This window comes from Macaca mulatta, chromosome 2 (genome assembly GCF_049350105.2).
Source record: "Macaca mulatta isolate MMU2019108-1 chromosome 2, T2T-MMU8v2.0, whole genome shotgun sequence".
Lineage (NCBI taxonomy): Eukaryota > Metazoa > Chordata > Mammalia > Primates > Cercopithecidae > Macaca > Macaca mulatta.
In genome coordinates this window covers 41,261,151-41,280,134 of record NC_133407.1, presented here as the reverse complement: position 1 = coordinate 41,280,134, position 18,984 = coordinate 41,261,151, and the positions used below count along the sequence as shown (strand labels likewise).

The 18,984-nt window shown below is 37.7% G+C and overlaps 1 protein-coding gene across 13 annotated transcripts in view; it reads right to left on the bottom strand.

Moving 5' to 3' along the window:
• Positions 1-18,984, bottom strand: part of ARMC8 (armadillo repeat containing 8) — a 111,148-nt gene that overhangs the window by 16,597 nt on the left and 75,567 nt on the right. For all 13 annotated transcript variants that reach the window (XM_077990928.1, XM_077990932.1, XM_077990930.1 and 10 more), the window contains 6 exons: positions 18,357-18,439; positions 17,967-18,048; positions 12,859-12,945; positions 9,959-10,051; positions 6,996-7,145; positions 5,538-5,633 (listed from right to left, as the gene is read on the bottom strand). In XM_077990928.1, the coding sequence (XP_077847054.1) occupies positions 5,538-5,633; positions 6,996-7,145; positions 9,959-10,051; positions 12,859-12,945; positions 17,967-18,048; positions 18,357-18,439 (591 nt within the window). The remainder of the gene's footprint in view (positions 1-5,537; positions 5,634-6,995; positions 7,146-9,958; positions 10,052-12,858; positions 12,946-17,966; positions 18,049-18,356; positions 18,440-18,984) is intronic.

Sequence of the window (18,984 nt, the reverse complement as noted above, 5' to 3'; positions counted from 1 at the left end):
CCCAGGAGGTGGACGCTGCAGTGAGCTGAGATCACACCACTGCACTCCAGCCTGGGCAACAGAGTGAGACGCTGTCTCGAAAAATAATAATAATATTAATAGGTGGGAAAATCAATGAAACCAAAAACTGATTCTTTGGCAATGAAACAAAAAACTGATTCTCTGCTAAATCTCTAGTCAGACTGAACAGGAAAAAAGGAATTACCAGCCAGGCACAGTGGCTCACATCCATAATCCTAGCACTTTGGGAGGCTAAGGTAGGCAGATCACCTGAGGTCAGGAGTTTGAGCCCAGCCTGGCCAACATGGTGAAACCCTGTATCTACAAAAAATAGAAAAACTAGCTGGGCGTGGTGACACGTGCCTGTAATTCCAGCTATTTGGAAGGCAGAAGCAAGAGAAAGGCTTGGACCCAGGAGGCAAAGGTTGCAGTGAGCCGAGATCGCGCCACTGCACTCCAGCCTGGGAGACAGAGCGAGACTGTCTCCAAGGAAAAAAAAAGGAATTACCAACATAAAGAACAAGAGAGGGACTATTGCAAAGGATACTACAGACTTGAAAAAGGAATAAGAAATTATGAACTGTTTTATGTTAATAAATTTGAAAACTCAGATGACATGAGCAAATTCCTTGAAAGCTCATGCAAGAAACAGATAACCTGAATAGTCCTATTTCTATTAAAAAATTTGAATTTGTAGTTAAACACCTTTCCACAAAACGGTCATCGTATTCAGATTCCAACTGGTAGCATTCCACCAGAACTGAAGAAAAAAGTAATTCTTCACAAATTATTGCAGAAAACTGAAGAGGGAACACCTCCACCTCATTCCCCAAGGCCAGCACTATCCCAATACCAAAACCAGAAAAAGACATCATAAAAAAACTATTCATCAACTCACCCCTCATGAATATAAATGTGAAACACTCCTTACCAAATTTCTGTAAACTGAATTTAACAATATATCTAAAGGATAATATATAATGACTAAATTAGGTTTACCTCAAATATATTAGTTTAACATTTGAAACCAAATCAAATGAATTCACCATATAAATCAGAGTTAAAAAAAAAAAAAAAAACTATTTCAACAGATACAAAAAAAATAACTGATTGAAAAAAAAAAACCTATGGCTCATGTTTGGGGTTTAAAAATAAAAAAGTAAAAATAATCCAATATCTATTTATGATAAAAACTCAACAAACTAAAAGAGAATTTCTTTTCTTTTCTTTAGTAAAGGCAATCTATGAAAAACCTACACCCCACATACTCAATAGTGAAAGACTGAGCACTTTCCTCTAATATTGGGAACAAAACAAGTATGTTCATCCTCATCTCATTACACTGGAGAAGTTCTAGCTAGACAATGAAACAAGGAAAACAAAATGGCATATAGATTGAAAAGTAAGAAATAAAGCTATTTTTATTTACAGATGTGATCATTTGTTGAGAATTTTAAGTAATCCACACAAAATAACTTAAAGCGACTTTGGCAAGAATGCAGGATACAAGACTGACACACAAAAATTGTATTAGCGTATACTAACAACGAACAACTGGAAATCAAAATTTTAAAAATAACATTTAAAAAAATCAAACTATGAAATACTTAGGAATAAATCCAACCAAGAGCGCAAGACCTATACATCAAAAACTACAAAACATTGCTAAGAAGAATTAAAGAAGACCTAAATAATTGGAAAGATATAACATATTCATGAATTGGAAGACTCAATATTGTTAAGATGTCACTTCTTCCCAAATTGATTTATAAATACAACACGATTAAAATCCCAAGTGGCATTTCATTTGTAGAAATGAGAACAGAATTATGAAATACAGTAAAATTCACTCTTTTGGTAGTAATTTTATTTACCAAACGTATAGAATCTTTTTTTTTTTTTTTGAGATGGGAGTCTTGCTGTGTCACCCAGGCTGGAGTGCAGTGATGTGATCTCGGCTTACTGCAACCTCTGCTTCCTAGGCTCAAGCGATTCTCCTGCCTCAGCCTCCCGAACAGCTGCGACTACAGATGCGTGACCACGCCCGGCTAATTTTTGTATTTTTAGTAAAGACAGGGCTTCAACATGTTGCTAGGCTGGTCCTGAACTCCTGACCTCAAGTGATCCACCCACCTCAGCCTCCCAAAGTGCTGGGATTACGGTATGAGCCACCATGCCCAGTCTACCAAATGTATAGAATCTTAAAACCACCAGTATAATCAGCATTTACAGAGCAGTTCTATCACCACCTCCCTCCCTAAATTGTCCTATGCTATCCCTTTATAGTCAAATACTGCTCCCAACCTTTAAGCCTTGAATACCTTTGATTTTTTTCTCTGTCTCTACTGTCTTCTCTTTTACAGATGGTCATATAGATGGGATCATATAGTACCTTGCCTTTTGTATTGTATCTGGGCTCTTTCACATAGCATAATGCATTTGAGATTCATCCATGCTGTTACATATAGCAACAGTTTGTCCCTCTTTATTGTGACTGTGATATTCTGCTATGTGAATGCACCATAGTTTGTTGAGGGATGTTAACTTCTAATTTTTGGTGATACAAATAAAATTGTTATGAACAGTTTTTTGTGTGTGAACTTAGGTTTTCATTTTATGTGAGTAAATGGCTAGGAATGGGATTGCTGGGTCATATGGTAAGTATATGTTCAACTGTTTAAGAAACTGTCAAACCATTTCCAAAATGACTGTATTATTTTACATTCCCACTAGATGATCTGCATCCTTGCTAGCAACTGTACTTAGTTTTAAAAACATTTTAGCTATTCTAAAAGATGCATAGTGATATTTTATTGTGCAGTGTCTGTTCATATTGTTTGCTCAGTTTTATATTTGGTTGTTTGTTTTCTTGTTTTGAGAGTTCTTCATACATTCTGGACACAAGTCATTTGTCAGACATCTGATCCACAGATATTCCTTCCAGTGGATGGCTTGTCATTTCAGTCTCTTAACAGTGCATTTCACGACACAGAAGTTTTACAGTTTGATGAAGACCAATTTACCTTTTCTTTTCTGGATGATGTTTTAAATTTCATAGCTAAGAACTCTTCACCTAATCTCTCAAAGATTTTCTCCTACATTTTTTTTCTGTAAGTTTTATAGTTTACCTTTTATGTTATGTCTATCAGTAAATTTTTATCTGAAGTGTCTGGTATAGTTCAAAGTTAATTTTTTTTTTGGCACTTGTATAGCATCTTTTCTTGAAAAGACCATTCTTTCTCCACCAAGTTGCCTTTGTACCTTTGTCAATAATCTGCCGGCCATATATGTGTGGGTCTATTTCTGGACTCTCTAATCTGTTCCATTGATCGACATGTGCTAACTTTTTTTGCTAAGAGCATACTGTCTTCATTACTACTGTACTTTTATAGTTAAGTCTTGAAATAAGGTATTGTGAATCCTCCAATTGTTCCTGTTTTTTCTTCCAAACTGTTTGGGCTTTTTAGTTCTTTTGCCTTTTCATAAAGTTTTAAAATCTATATGTAAAGGCACATATTTTAGATATTTGTATCTATAGTAATATTTATAAACAATCATGCTGGGATTTTGATTGGGACTGTGTTGAATCTATAAATCAACTTGGGGAGAACTGACATTTTAGCATGGTATATCTCTCCATTTATTTGGGTCTTGAATTTCTTTCATTATCAGTGTTTTTATATTTTTCAGTATACAGATCCTTGTGAGATTTATACATAGAATTTCATTTTTTTTTCTAAGCTACTGCAAATGGTACTGTTTAATATCCCAATATCCAATTATTCACTGCTGGTAAATAAAAATACAACTGACTTTTCTATCTTGTGACCTTGCTTAACTCATTTATTAATTCTAGGTTTTTTGGTGAGTCCATGGCATTTTCTATATAGGCATTCATACTGTCCTTTCCAATCTGTATATCTTTTCTTTCTTTTTCTTGCCTTCTTGTGCTTGGTAGGAATTCCAGCACAATGTTGAACAGGAGTGGTACAAATGGACATACTTGTCTTGTTCCCAATTTAAGGGCAGTGTTACCTATGTTTTACTATCTTGTCTGTGGTGACAGTTTCATAGGTGCATGCACATGTCAAAACTGATCACACCGTATACTTTAAATATGTGTAGCTTACTGTATGTCAATTGTACGTCAGTCAAAAAAATAATTTGTCAGATGCTTTTGAGAAGCATTAAACCTCCAGCTAGTCAGCTGACTGTTTAGCCTCCCATACTCGCCTACTTCCAGATCATTTCCAAAATCTGTATGACAGAGTTCCGTTGTGTCCTGCAAAAACAATATTGTTGTTGGTCTTTCATTTTGCCCTAATTTAAATCTTGCCTCACCTTTCTGTCTTGCTTTGCTTTTCAAGTCACTGAAATTCTATCCAGGTAAGTTGTCTTTATATACAAAATTCATTCCTATCCTCTCAAAGTACAATGGTTTATTTTGAACGGTGTATTTTCTTCATTGTTGTATTTCAGTAATGGATTTCACTTCAGCTAATTTTAGTGATGCTTATGAGATTATACTTTCACTGTGTTAAATTTTTTCACCAAAACACAGTTTTTAAAAAAATTTTAAGAGATATCACGTAATATATCTGTCTTAAAACCACTTTATCAAATCTACCATCTTTTTGCTCACAAATTCAATTGCAGCTTCTAAGACCTACAACTCTTACTTCCTGGACTGTTCTTACAAGGCTGGCTGAATTACTTTAACTCAAGAATACAGAAAATGAGAAGCACAGCCCCTGAAGTTAGACTCTCTGGGTCCAACTCTCTACTGATGACCTTGGGCAAGTTTCTTTCAGAAAGACATACATGTATGTCTACAGCTTAATGAATTTTGAAAGGGAACACAACCATGTAGCCAACACCTATGTCAAAAAACTGAAGATTACCAGTACCTCTGGTCCTGTGTTCAAATCTTAAGTTTGCGGGACCTTTGTTTTTACAGCAAAATAAAATATATACATTAAAACTCCCATAGTAAATCCCAGAAAATAAAACAATATAATTCCCAACTGTCTTGATAAATGCACAGCTTCGTACTTTAATGCCTACCCTTAACTTGCCCTCCTGAAACTTAACAGAAGTAGGGTTATGGGATGAGGAACAAGATGCCTAAGAGAAAAGAAATGAAAACTACCTCCAGGATAAGGAATTATTTTATCAGTGAGTTGCAGGAATTCTGAGTTCAGAGCATGGCGGCAGAGAGGGCTAGAAATAGTGATCCTGGAAAAAGGATTCATTCCAGGATGATGAAAGGTGGCTGCTCCTGTAGAAACAGGGACAGTGTGCACAGTGAATGATACAGAGGGCAAAACTGTAGACGCTGGTCATGTTTTCCTCTATTTCAGGAAGAAGTAGTCTTAAAGAGAGTTTAAGGGATGGTGGAAGATATTTCTTCCTATCTCTAGAGCATCTCCCGTCTCAGCACTCTGTCTTCTGCAGATTTAAATATTTCAGGAGACTCCTAAGAACTTCCTTTGTGCTCACATTCAGAAAATATTCCCCAAGAAAAAGGAACAACGTACCTGCTCTTTGACCTCAATGTTATGTTCCCCTTCTAGAATAAGAGTGACGGCTTGCATAATTTGCTTTCCATGAGTACTCATTATTTTATCTATATGCTGTAAAACAACGGGAAATCCATAATTATCAAAGAAACAAAGACCATAGGATGAATAGAAGGCTTCTAAAAGTTAAAACCAATATGATTCACAACTGCTTCATGCAGAACACTATAGCATATAGAACTACATGCCAAAGAACAGTGTTTATTATATTTTGAAGCTGCAGTTTGCCTTCAAATATGTCATACACACACACACACACACACACACACACACGTATATACACATTACACATACATACATACATAAAGTTGACCTGACAGAATATGAAAGTACAATCATTGGGGGTCCTCAAACCCAAATACATTAAAGAAAAAGGAAGCAAAGGCCAGGTGCAGTGGGCTCACGCCTTTCCCAGCACTTTGGGGGGCTGAGGTGGGCTGATCACCTGAGGTCAGGAGTTTGAGACCAGCCTGGCCAACACGGCAAAACCCCGTCTCTACTAAAAATACAAAAATTAGCTGGGCATAGTGGTACACGCCTGTAATCCCAGCTACTCGGGAGACTGAGGCAGAAGAATCACCTGAACCTGGGAGGTGGAGGTTGCAACAAGCCGAGACTGCGCCATTGCACTCCAGCTTGGGGGAAAGAGCGAGACTCTGTCTCAAAACAAAAACAAAAAAAAAAAAAAAAAAGGAAGCATAAAAAATGGACTTGGGTAATAGGGGAAGCCAGAGACATGGAAAATACAGTGTAGATTTCCTAATACTATCTTGGAGCATAAATGCATAATGACAACTTAAAAAGACAAGTGGGGCACAGAGAAGGGAACCACCCGTATTTCCTCATCTACCTGAAGGCCACCTGCATTGTTTCTTGGGGGAACATTAGAGAACACTGAGAGGGATCCCACCAGCAAGGCTCCGTCTCTCCTACTCTGACATGTATCCACTGCTTTCTACACTGGCATCTGCAGAGGTCAATCCTGTAAATGTGGGCAGGGAGATGGTGGTCTATGGAATGGCTCTGAGAATTCTCTAACAGGAAAGAAGCAGAGGCCCCAGAGATAAGTGATTTAGGCAGATGAGAAAATTCATCCTAGACAGCATACTAGGTAAGAAAAAAGTAACAAATCAAGGTAGGCGTAGGCGCTGATCATGTCTTCCTCTGTTCCAGGGATTAGAGGGAGACAGAATAAGCAGTGTAGGAGTGTAGAATAGGGGGCGATATGGTGAAGCAGCTCCCAGAACACCTATGAAAGTGACAGGTCTAGACATCAACTCCTTGTTTCTTTGGAAGGGGGCAGCATTTGAATCACACTCATGGGCAGATGTTAATGAGAGCAGAGAGAGAGAGAACAATGTCTTGCAATGCATATGCAGGGCTAGCTAATTTGGAAGCCTGGGTGATTTTACTTACAGGACGAGTAGAGAGGAGATTTCTAAGAAGTCCCAATGTCTTCATCAGCACATTCAAATCTGAATCTGATAATAACCGGAATAGCTGTTCAGTACTCAAGCTTCGTAAAATATCTGCTTTTATTTTTTGTTCAGCCTGAAATGCCATATTCTGAAAGGATTAAAGAAGTTGCAAGAATCATGTCTACATTTACTTTATTAAATTATATTTTAATAGTAACTCTGATAATTTTCTTTTTTTTTTTAATTTTTTTGAGACAGAGTCTTGCTCTGTTGCCCAGGCTGGAGTGCAGTGGCATGATATTGGCCCACTGCAACCTCTGCCTCCTGGGTTCAAGCAATTCTCCTGCCTCAGCCTCCTGAGTAGCTGGGAGTATAGGCGTGAGCCACCACGTCCAGCTAATTTTTATATCTTTAGTAGAGACAGGGTTTCACCAAGTTGGCCAGGCTGGTCTTGAACTCCTGACCTCGTGATCCACTCGTTTTGGCCTTCCAAAGTGCTGAGATTACAGGTGTGAGCCACAAGGCTCGGCCAAACTCTGATAATTTTCCAAGTACAAACAGAATCTGCAGAAAATCTTTAAGGATAAGTCACTCTATTTTCCTGATTCTTGTTAATTACCTACATTTCTGTCTGTCAAGAGAAAGGTAACTGTTACTCTTAGATACACTTTTACATGAGAAATATGACCACTTTTAGGTACATGCATTTGAATGTCTTAAAATTTCTCAAATAAATACAAAACTCATTTATCACTTTTGAGAATATCCTTATGGTTATCAAGTTGCCTGCTGTACACGAAATGACTATTAATGATTATACTGTGCCATGCCTTTTGAGAATGATTTCAAAGTACTCACAGAAGAAAATAAGCACTGGGTTTTCTTAACTTTACTGGCATGAAAACATCTATTGTGTTCACAATACTATGGTAGGTGTTGGCATGGCTGGGCTATATCACACAGGAAGCTCTCCAGAGGGTAGGAGGTATGTCTGAGCAACCAGTAATCCCAGGTGGCCAGTAGCTATTTTGCTCCTTTTTCTCTAATTTGTATCATGGGTTAGCCCAGCTTAATCCTAAGCTATTAATGTCTGAAGAAAACAAAAACCATGGTAAATTTAAATAACAACTTACAAATCAACTTTTGATACAAAAATCTCTTGTATAGCCAGGTGTGGTGGCACACGCCTATAATCCCAACTACTCGGGGGGCTGAGGCACAAGAATCGCTTGAACCCAGGAGGTAGAGGTTGCAGTGAGCTGAGATCATGCCACTACACTCCAGCCTGGGCAACTGAGTGAGACTCTATATCAAAAAAAAAAAAAAAAAAAAAAAAATCTTGTAAACTAGAGACATAATATGTGGTTGTTGCCCTCCAGGAACTTATTTTAATTAAAGAGCTAAGACATTAGCGATCAAGTTATATAATAATGTGAGGCAGCATGGCAGAGCAAAAAGAATACTCTCTCTGTATCAAGAGACCCAGGTCAGAGATGATTCTAAGGTTTTATATTTTGCAGATAAAGAATACAGAAGCTGGTAATATGGAGACTGATGAGCATAAGATAGTTTGTACAGATTTGAGGAGTGGAATAAGTTCAGTTTCCAACATTAAAGTTGTGCATGTCACAGAATTCTCAAATGAAGTTCCATACACCATTTAAGTGATAGATCTGGGAAATAGGTAACAGTTACATCTGTAGATTTCAAACTAACCTATTAGGGGAAGTTGAAACCATGATATGAGATGAAGTCCCTGAAACTGATGTAATAAGAAGTGGAAACCAGAAACTGAAACTTGGGGTATGTTCCCAGTGAAGAGGTTGAAAAGGAAGCTAGGTAGAAAGGGAGTATAAAGAAAGTAAGTCCTGGGAAGGAGTTTCAAGAAAGAGAAGGGCTAAAAGCTGTGCAAAGTTCAGGAAAAAAATAACTGTGAAACTACAGATTTGCTGCTTTCTTAGAAGATAATTAATTCTATCCTGAAGTCTGTATAAAAACACAGCAGATATAGCATGGAACAGGGAGAAGAATACAGGTTTGGAAAAGGTTCTGAACCCATTTCCATTATTAGCTGTGAGGACTTCACCTTCACAATTCACTTACCCTCCCTAAGTCTGAGTTTCCCATTTGTAAGGTGAATATATACCAATATATCTTAAAATAAAAATTAGAGATAAATATAAAACGCCCAGCTTAGTGTCTGGTACAGAGCAATTAAATTGTAAATAGTATATGTTTTAAAAATCAATTTAGGATTACTCTACTTTCAATTTCAAGAAAATTTTAATAATCTTAAGGAGAAATGGTTCTCTAATCTCATAAAGTTTTAGAATATAAATTATTCACTAGAAAGTGTTAAAAATTTTATTAAGTATTTATGCACCAATTTTATTACCTTGGACAAGTTAATCATTCTGCAAAAAATGGTTAAATATGTGAGGTAATACATATGTTAATTAGCTCAAATTAGCCATCCCACAATCTATTTATCTTTCAAAACATCATGTTGTACATTATAAACATATGTAATTTTTATTTGCCAATAAAAAATAAAATAATCATTCTGTGCCTTAGTCTACTTCATCTATAAAGTATGGTAAGAACTCCCTGGTTGATAGCATAAAGTTGTTCTGAAGAGCAAAGGAGATATGAAAGTGCTTTGTAAAGTAGGTGGTGCTACACAAAAATATAATATGTTCATGATGAGGAAAATTTATTTTCCCAGAATTAGCTAAGTTTCAACATCTGTTCACTTTTCTTAATAATAAATAAGAGAACTGAGGCATAACTTGCTTACAGTTAATCTGTCTTCTAGGTCCTAGTCATTAGAAAACTAGAACAAAATAGCAAGATTTTTGAAAAAGAAAATTCCAGATATTTCAAATAACACATTATGTTCTAACTTAGACAATAGCTCTAATTCCTTTTATAAGTTATGATATATACAAAAGTGAAACATACCATTAAAGCCCAAATTCCATTCACTCGTAAAGCGGGATTTTCACTCTGAGTTAATCCACAAAGTAGCTCTACGGCTCCTGATTCCAAAATTGGCTGCCATTGGACAGGAAAAAAAAAAAGTCACAGCTTTAAAGTCCGGTTTGCAAACTAAACGTGTATATACCTTGGCACTTTGTCTAGGATTTCTTCCCCACTCTTACTCAATTCCAGGCAACTTTTGCAAAGCAGGGAGTGATGTAGCCATAAAAATCACCTTGAGAAAGGCAAAGACAACTATTTTCTTATAAATCCAAATAGCCAAAAAAAAAAAGAAAAAAAAAACAAACAAACAAAACCAAACCATTCTATCATTTCCTTTTATCCTTGTAGTCCTGGAGGATTCAGGAGACATCCTAGTTATGTCTACATTTCACACAGACCCTTATGATCCCATTACCTAACTCCCCACTCTCATCATTCTCTGAGACTCTGTCACTTTCTGCTTTATGTGTATATCTTGTGCACTGCTTACAAACTCTAACCATGAAGTAATATGGTTGGTAAAGGAAAGAAATATAAAGGAACTTAGACAACCAAATCCTTCCAAGCTGTCAGTCTTATTCCAAACATGCGTAGAAGTTATCTTTTAGGATATTTTCAGGACTACTTATCAATTATACAAGCAAAACAGTCCTGTACTTTTATAGTCATGCCACATTTTACACCTAAAATACCATGCTTTAGTCTAACTACTTAACTTTATTTATGATACTTGACCGGACATGAATTTTTGGTAATTTCTAAAAAATACTCAAACCTCAGAGGATTAAGATTTACCATCACCAATGAATGCTTAAAGGCCACTTGTCAAGAGGATTATAGAAACGTCAGAAGCAATTCAGATCTATATACCCAGAAAAAGGGGTATACATTTCTCAACTGTACAAATTATGATATTTTAAAAACTTATTTTGAAATAAATTCAAACTTATAAAGTAGCAAAAATACAAGGAACTCTCAGATATTATTTTCCCAGATCTGCCAGTTTTTAACATTTGCCATCATTAATTTATCATCTCTCTCTTACTATGTACCTAATCCACATTATCTATCTTTTCTGAACCATGTGAAAGTAGGATGCATACATCGTGCCCCTTTTATGCTTAATATTTCAGTGTATATTTCCTAAAAACAAGGATATTATCTTAGATAACCACAGTACAGTTACCAAATTTAGGAAAGGTAATATTAAATTAAAATAATACTTTAATCAAATCTATAGCCCATGCTCTAATTTTGTCAATTAGCGCAAAAAAATGCTCTTACAGCATTTTCCTGCCCCACTTTGGCTCAGAATCTAGTTTTTTTTTTTTTTTTTTTTAATTTTAATTCTTTGAGACGGTCTCACTCTGAAGCCCAGCCTGGAGTGCAGTGGCATGATCATAGATCACTGCAACCTCAAATTCCCAGGCTCAAACAATTCTTCTGTCTCGGCCTCTCGAGTAGCTAGAACTACAGGTGTGTGCGCCACGCCTGGTTGATTTTTAAATTTTTAGTAGAGACAAGGTCTTCCTATTTGCCCAGGCTGGAAGTTAATTTTTCAATATAAAAAAATCATATTAGTGATCCTTTGCCTGAGCTCATCTACCTATTTCCTAACCAGACCCCAAATATCCTGAAGGAAGCTCTGGAGCAATATAAGAGCAGGTAAGGATGGTTAATGGTGGTACACAAGCTGTGACTGGGTTATCATCAGGCCAAGACCCCATCTACAGGGCAGAGAACTGATGGAAGCTCTGGTGTACTATTTCGCCTTTCTCTTCCATCAGAGTAACTACCAGTCTTGCCCTGTTTGTTCCAAGATTCCTGCTTGTTGAATAACTATTTCTGAACCTCCATCTTGCATCTTGTTTTTCTGTTTTGTTTTTTAGATGGAGTCTCCCTCTTTTGCCCAGGCTGCAGTGCAGTGGCACGATCTCAGCTCACTGCAACCTCTGCCTCCTGGGTTCAAGCGATTCTCCTGCCTCAGTCTCCCGAGTAGCTGGGATTACAAGCACGTGCCACCACCCCCAGCTAATTTTTGTACTTTTAGCAGAGATGGGGTTTCACCATGTTGGCTAGGCTGGTCTCAAACTCCTGACCTCAAGTGTTCTGCCCGCCTTGGCCTCTCAAAGTGCTGGGATTATAGGCATGAACCACCATGCCTGGCCAGAACCTCCATCTTGTTAATATTACTTTTCTTAATTATAGTCAATGCCTACAAGTGTTATAATGCAGAAAATAAATTCAACACAAATGGGACTACTAAATGCACAATAAACCTGAGTTCTTGATTGGGCAGATCAGGGGTATTATGACATAATAAAACTAATTTTATAAGGTTTTCCTCTTCTTCATTAAAGTGTATTTTAGTTTTTCCTATTAAAAAAAGAATACATGCTCAAGTATTTTATAAAATGCAGAAGGGAACCCCCATCCAACCCCTCCCCAAATAACTACCATTAACATTAAACATCAAAAGATGATTTTCCAATGACAGCAGTTATCTCCTTGAAATGACTTATAATCCTGGTTTACAAAATTTAGTCTTAATTTATTCTTTAGTACAGATAGCCTGAGAATAGTTTACTATTTGTAAGAAAAATTATTTCTTACATTCAGGCAGTTTAGATTGACTTTAAGCTGTAATATCTTTTAAATAAGCTGAATATGCTAGATAGAATAAAAAGAATAATGGGAAATGATAATCACATTTTAAAATGAATGATTTATTTGCACACCCCCACCCCTATGCAATCAAACAATTCAGAAATACTTTTTAAACCCAACCCACAAATTTCAATGTCAACTACTATAAAAAGTATCTGAGTAAGCTCTAGGCTGGACTGGGCAAAGTCTAGGAAAAGAAAATCAATACTAACCTCTTTGCTTGGAGAAAATTCAAGAAGAAGATTACATAGCATGGAAGATGCTACCACTAGGATTTCATCTGGTGCATTTTGTAAAACCTATGGAATTAAAAAAGGATACTATTAATGATTTGGAATGATGAAGATGAGATATAAAATGAGATATAAAATATAAATAAAAACAAGAACAATTATCTTTCAGCCTGATTCTTCATATTGGAGAGAGAGGAAGAATCCACTTGATACTGTGTCAAACTTTTCCTAGTGCTATAATTATGACTCACTAAGTCCCTCAAATCTGTTTTGCCTGGAGAAGCTGCAGCCTCACTGGAGGCTCTTGCAGGGAGGAGACAGACATATGTGAAATGCTTGAAGGCCAAGGGACTGTTCTGGAGTAAGTTAGCTCACTCTACTCCATCAGTCAAGCCCCTTATGAGTCCACAGAATGGCCCTACAGCCTGACTTTCTGATTTGTCCTTAGAAGGGCTTGTTTGACCAAAAGCACTGACGGATTAAGCAAGCTACTACTGCACAGGTAGGACAGTGTGGGAGACTGGTTTACATAAAAGGAATCACACAGACCTAGTTCCAATCGGACACCTCCACTAACTAGCCTAAGTCTGTATTTCTTCATCTATAAACTGAGGAAAATAAGACCTCCTTGATATAACTATTTAGGATTAAACATGATATAGTGAATAATAAGGGAAGTACTGCAGCAGGGAAATGAAAAACAGACTGTTTGGATACAAATTTGGGCTCAACAACTAAATAGGTACATGAATTCCTCAACTATAAAATGGTATCTGCTTCACAGGATTGTTATGAGAATAAATATATAAAAAGGTTTTAGAATAGTAACTGGCACATAATAATGACTATATAAGTAAGGCTTTGAAAATGGTAATTTAGTACCATAATTTTTGATGCTATCAGGCACATAATAGGTATACAGTAAACTAACTTCCATGGACTTTCACTGAACTAGAAGGCAACACAGCATGATGATAAATGTTTGTTGCTATTAGCTATTTCTAGAACCTGTTCTTTCTAGATTCTAAGAGACAAGGCTTCATAAATACCACCATTTATATGCAATAATCACTTCAACTAAATCCTCTGCATCTGGGATCAGATCAGGCTCAGGCTTAGGATCTCAAAAGGAGTATTAGGGGTTCTAGTTACACAAACCAGAAATGGGTAATCACAAAAAATTTCAAACAGTTAAATATATTATCTGCTTTCCATGGCTAAACCAAGTCTGAAATTCTCAAGTTAAGAAAAAGCATGAATTATAAAGTAGAAGCAGCTCTCCTAGATATTGTGTTTTAACTCTCCTATGGACTGTTCATTGATAAAGATCAAATCAAATCTCATATACTATGCATGCTGAGCTCTGTGTCTGTCACAACTTCCCTAAGGCCCCATTCACTCTTTCCTTGCCTTGCCCTTCCCATATCTCTCAGGTACACTCCTACCTAAGATTTAAAGTCATCCCAGTCCTTTCAGTCAGAAGTCATTCTATCCTCCTCTGGGGTCCCATTGCCATGGTTTGTGACCTCCCTTAGGATCCTCATGACCATCAACCTATTCAAATTATTTGTGCAGTTATGCCAATCTCCCCTTCTTTTAATAGAGTTAAGCTTCCTGAAGAAATAATCTATGTATCTATGGTCTAATTTATACTGGCCTGTAGCAACCCAGTGGCACTGCACAAAATGGGTGCTCGATAATTGTTTTTAGATTAAGAGAAATAATCATTTTCCAAAACTATACTACTTAGAAACACTGGTGAAATAAGTCAATGCCTATCAAGTCTTTAAAAAGTTCCTTTGGTTGATATAATTCATTTTTTAAATGTTACTGTTTATAGAAATTTGTTTTTATCAAGTTTTATTAGATAACATTCAAATTAGATAACATCTAATGATAAACTAAAGCAGAAGAGATCCTATAAACTTAAAAACCACTTACCTGGTGCAGTGTAAGGTATGACCTGTGAAATTCAGAAGTTGACATCTAACACTGACAAAACAATTTCACCAAAATAGGAACAAAACATAGTCACAAATAATTTTTTAAATTACAACCAAATGTCTACCTTCTTGCAGTTTGTTAACCAACTGTTAAAAACATGGAAAAGCAAATGGGAAAAATCAACAGCTATGCAAACAGCCTCTGGACTAGAGACCAAAAAGTATCTGAAGTAAATCATTTGTTTACCTCCAAGCTTTTAATATTATAATTTAAACATACAGCAATATTGTAATTTGAGAGTAATTATATCCACATGTACCCAAGTATATAAACCCTTCTAGAATGCTCATCAGACCTTTTCACAGAAAGAACTAAAGAGAAACCATGTTACTCCATTTCTGATTTGTATGACAGAGGGCTACTGAGCTGAGCAAGCAGGGAAAATGGCTCTGGATGAAAAGATAGTTATTTGGGGAAGCAGAAGAGCACTTAAAAATTCCTGAATGGATAATCAATAAATCAAGATCAAGCTGCTATGAAAAAGGTGCAATCTAAGAATAATAAAGAGTGGGAATAGTAAAAGAAAATACCACTTAACTGAGGACAGCCTTACAAAATCCAGAAATATCAAATCTGGCCCCAACGGTTTTGGATAAGGGATGGTGGACCTGAAAAAACTGTTGCTAGTAGGAGCTGACACACTCCATGAGCAAGTGTGTCCCAAGCACAGAAAGGCACTGATATTGTAGCTGGAGAGTAGGGTGTAGGTAAATAACCATTCTGAGATTTGGGGCTCTTAATGAGGTTCAGGAAGCAAAAGGATATCAGAGAATGAGGAGTATTCAGAAGAGATGACATATGTCTAATAGGGTGAAAAAGTGTGAAACTCAGGAAGATGTGCCAACGGATGAAAATGGGTCAAGTTCAATGTTACATGCTGCTTAGGCAGGCCCACTGAAAAGAAGTTGTTAAAGAAATGTACTGTTCTGCTAGGCCTCATAAGACTATATTGTGACACTTGTTTAGATTAGAAAACTCTTGGTGTCCCCCTGACAGTTCCTGAGTAGTGAATCATACACCCAGTCTATCATTCTTTCCACTGAAGTATCTCCAGGGTTCATATGGTCTTCCCTAAGCCACTCCTACTGCTTTATTCCACAACCTTAACATGTAAATCATACACTCTGTCATTAGATGAACCTCCCCAATGGAAGAACCCCTTGGCATGTCAATTCCCAAGGCCAGTGGCATTGGTCTAACTCTTCCACTTCATCCTTTCCTGTCCACTGGTATGTCTCATGATACCCCACTCCTCCACTAGAGTCATAAAGGTATACTTGCTGTTCCCTACACATACCATACACAATGTTTCTCCTCATGCTATTCTGCACCCCAGAAAATCCTCCTGTTTTCCTCTTGCTTTCAAAGCCCACTTTATATTCTTCCTGCCTGAATGGTCTCTTGCCTATTTCTGCCACATTGATGCCCCCGCCCCCTGAACCTAAAGCTTTAAGCCAAGAGTAAGAGAACTGTGGTAAAATGTTTTTGGTAGCTCATTGTATTTGAAGGCTTTGCTTAGTATATAGTAGGTATGCAAAAACAAAACAAAACTCTAAAAAATTAAGTTGACTAAATGCAAGGTATATGATCACTTAAGAAAAAAAATGATAGACCAAAGACCAAGCAGACCTATGGTTTTGTAATATATCAGGGAGATAACATTACTAGCAGCCACTTGATGCATGTTCTAAGTCTTGATTCAGATTCATTTGCCCTGAACCCTTTTTTGTGGGGACAAAAGGGGCCTGAAGAGAAGACCTAACACCAAAAATGTTATGTTAAAAACTATCCAGGGGCCAGGCATGGTGGTTTATACCTGTAATCCTAACCAACACTTTGGGAGGCCAAGGCAGGATCACTTGAGCTCAGGAGTTCAAGACCAGCCTGGGCAACTTAGCGAGACCTTGTCTCAAAAAAACCAAAAAAATTAGCCAGGCATAGTGGCATATGCCTGTAGTCCCAGTTACTTGGGAGGCCAAAGTGGGAGAATCACTTGGGCCGGGGGGCACAAGACTGCAGTGAGCCATGATTGAGCCATTGTATTCTAGCCTGTGTGACACAGTGAGACCCTGTGTCTATTTAAAAACAAACAAACAAACAAACAAAAATCCAGGGATTGCCAAAAGACTAAGAACACTTCATCTCTGTAAATGGCAGATTCTTTTGCTTTTCAGAACCAAAAATTACAAGGATAATTTTGAATATAAGGTTAAGGTGTAATATTAAACAAATAGGGAGATCAGATGAATAACTAAAGCTTAGTTAATAAAAGAAAATCAGACCTCCCTGGGCGCAGTGGTTCATGCCTGTAATCCCAGCACTTTGGGAGGCCAAGGTGGGCAGATCATGTGGTCAGGAGCTCAAGACCAGCCTGACCAGTATGGTGAAACCCCGTCTCTACTAAAAATACAAAAATTAGCCCAGTGTGGTGGTGCGTGCCTGTAGTCCCAGCTACTTGAGAGGCTGAGGCAGGAGAATCGCTTGAACCAGGGAGGTGGAGGTTGCAGTGAGCCAAGATCGTGCCACTGCACTCCAGCCTGGGTGACAGACCTAGACTACACCTCAAAAAAAAAAAAAAAAAAAAAAAAAGGCCAGGCGCAGTGGCTCAAGCCTGTAATCCCAGCACTTTGGGAGGCCGAGATGGGCGGATCACGAGGTCAGGAGATCGAGACCATCCTGGCTAACACCGTGAAACCCCGTCTCTACTAAAAAATACAAAAAACTAGCCAGGTGAGGTGGCGGGCGCCTGTAGTCCCAGCTACTCGGGAGGCTGAGGCAGGAGAATGGCGTAAACCTGGGAGGCGGAGCTTGCAGTGAGCTGAGATCCGGCCACTGCACTCCAGCCTGGGTGACAGAGTGAGACTCCGTCTCAAAAAAAAAAAAAAAAGAAAATCAGGCCTGTAGTTCCCCCTCACACATGAAGCATTTGCAGATGCTTAGAACATCAGATTTGAGGAGATAAGTGTTCAAAATGCTCTACACAAAAATCAGACATGCTCCTAGACCAGGGTGTAGTGTTAGCTGGCTCGGCTCACTCTAGGGTCTGTGGGTACGGTTGTTACTGGCTGACCCTTTCTTCTTACCTTCATTAAAGGTTTCCATACAGCGTGATCCTGGAAACTGGTTCGAAGCTGCTGCACAGATCTGGATAAACTGTGCAAACATCTACAAAGAATAATCAAAATTAGCTTCACCAGAAACTAAAACTTCTACTTTTCAAACAAACTGGCTGGCATTTTACAATGACTAATTACACTTCAAGCATAGCTACATTGTTAAGTGAACTACATCAGACCACTTCATGGGGTTTGGAGGCTAGGTTCTCTGTTAGACAATGTTATACACTCTATGAATTCACCAGAGCAGATTTTTGAGGAACATTTGTAGTCTGCGTTTACTCAGTGAAGGACCAGAAAGGAAACAGGTTAAATACATGGCAAAAGGTTTTTATTCAGACCATTTAAAGCTCATACCTGACGGCAGCTAACCGCACCTTGACACTAGACTCAGACAAGCCAGTCACAATTCGGTCCATCATATTTTCAGTCTCAATGATCTGGAGAAAAAGGTTAATGCTGCATAAATAACAACATGAAGGTGACAAACTTCACTGCTTGTAAACGCAAGTATCTTAACATCCATTAAAAGTTTAATGTTGTTTTTGGCAAGAGTGTTTACCTCTCGAACAATCATCTTGCGGTGGGGGCAGGCAGCTCATCAGAAAGGTAGGTCTAGCCCACTAAGGACCTGCCAGGCTGAATGACAGGTGTAAGGGGCAGGTTATGTTTATTTTTAAAGACATTTAAAACAAAAATTAAACCGTGTAAGTACCGCAGAGGTGTTGTGTAAACAATCTTGAGAAAAAGAAAAAGAAATAAATGAACTCTCATTGGGCAGGTTCCTTCCAGTAAGGTTCTAAAGAAATCACAGTCCATGCTCAGCCCTCATGAAATGAAATCTGGGCTTCTGACAGAGCCACCTTGTGGCTACTTTCTTACCAACCGACTGAAACTTTTAGAAAAGTAACCCTTGCCATCTTTCACTATAGCACTAAGTGCTGCTACATATAATCACTATAATCATGAAGCTTTATTGTTTCAA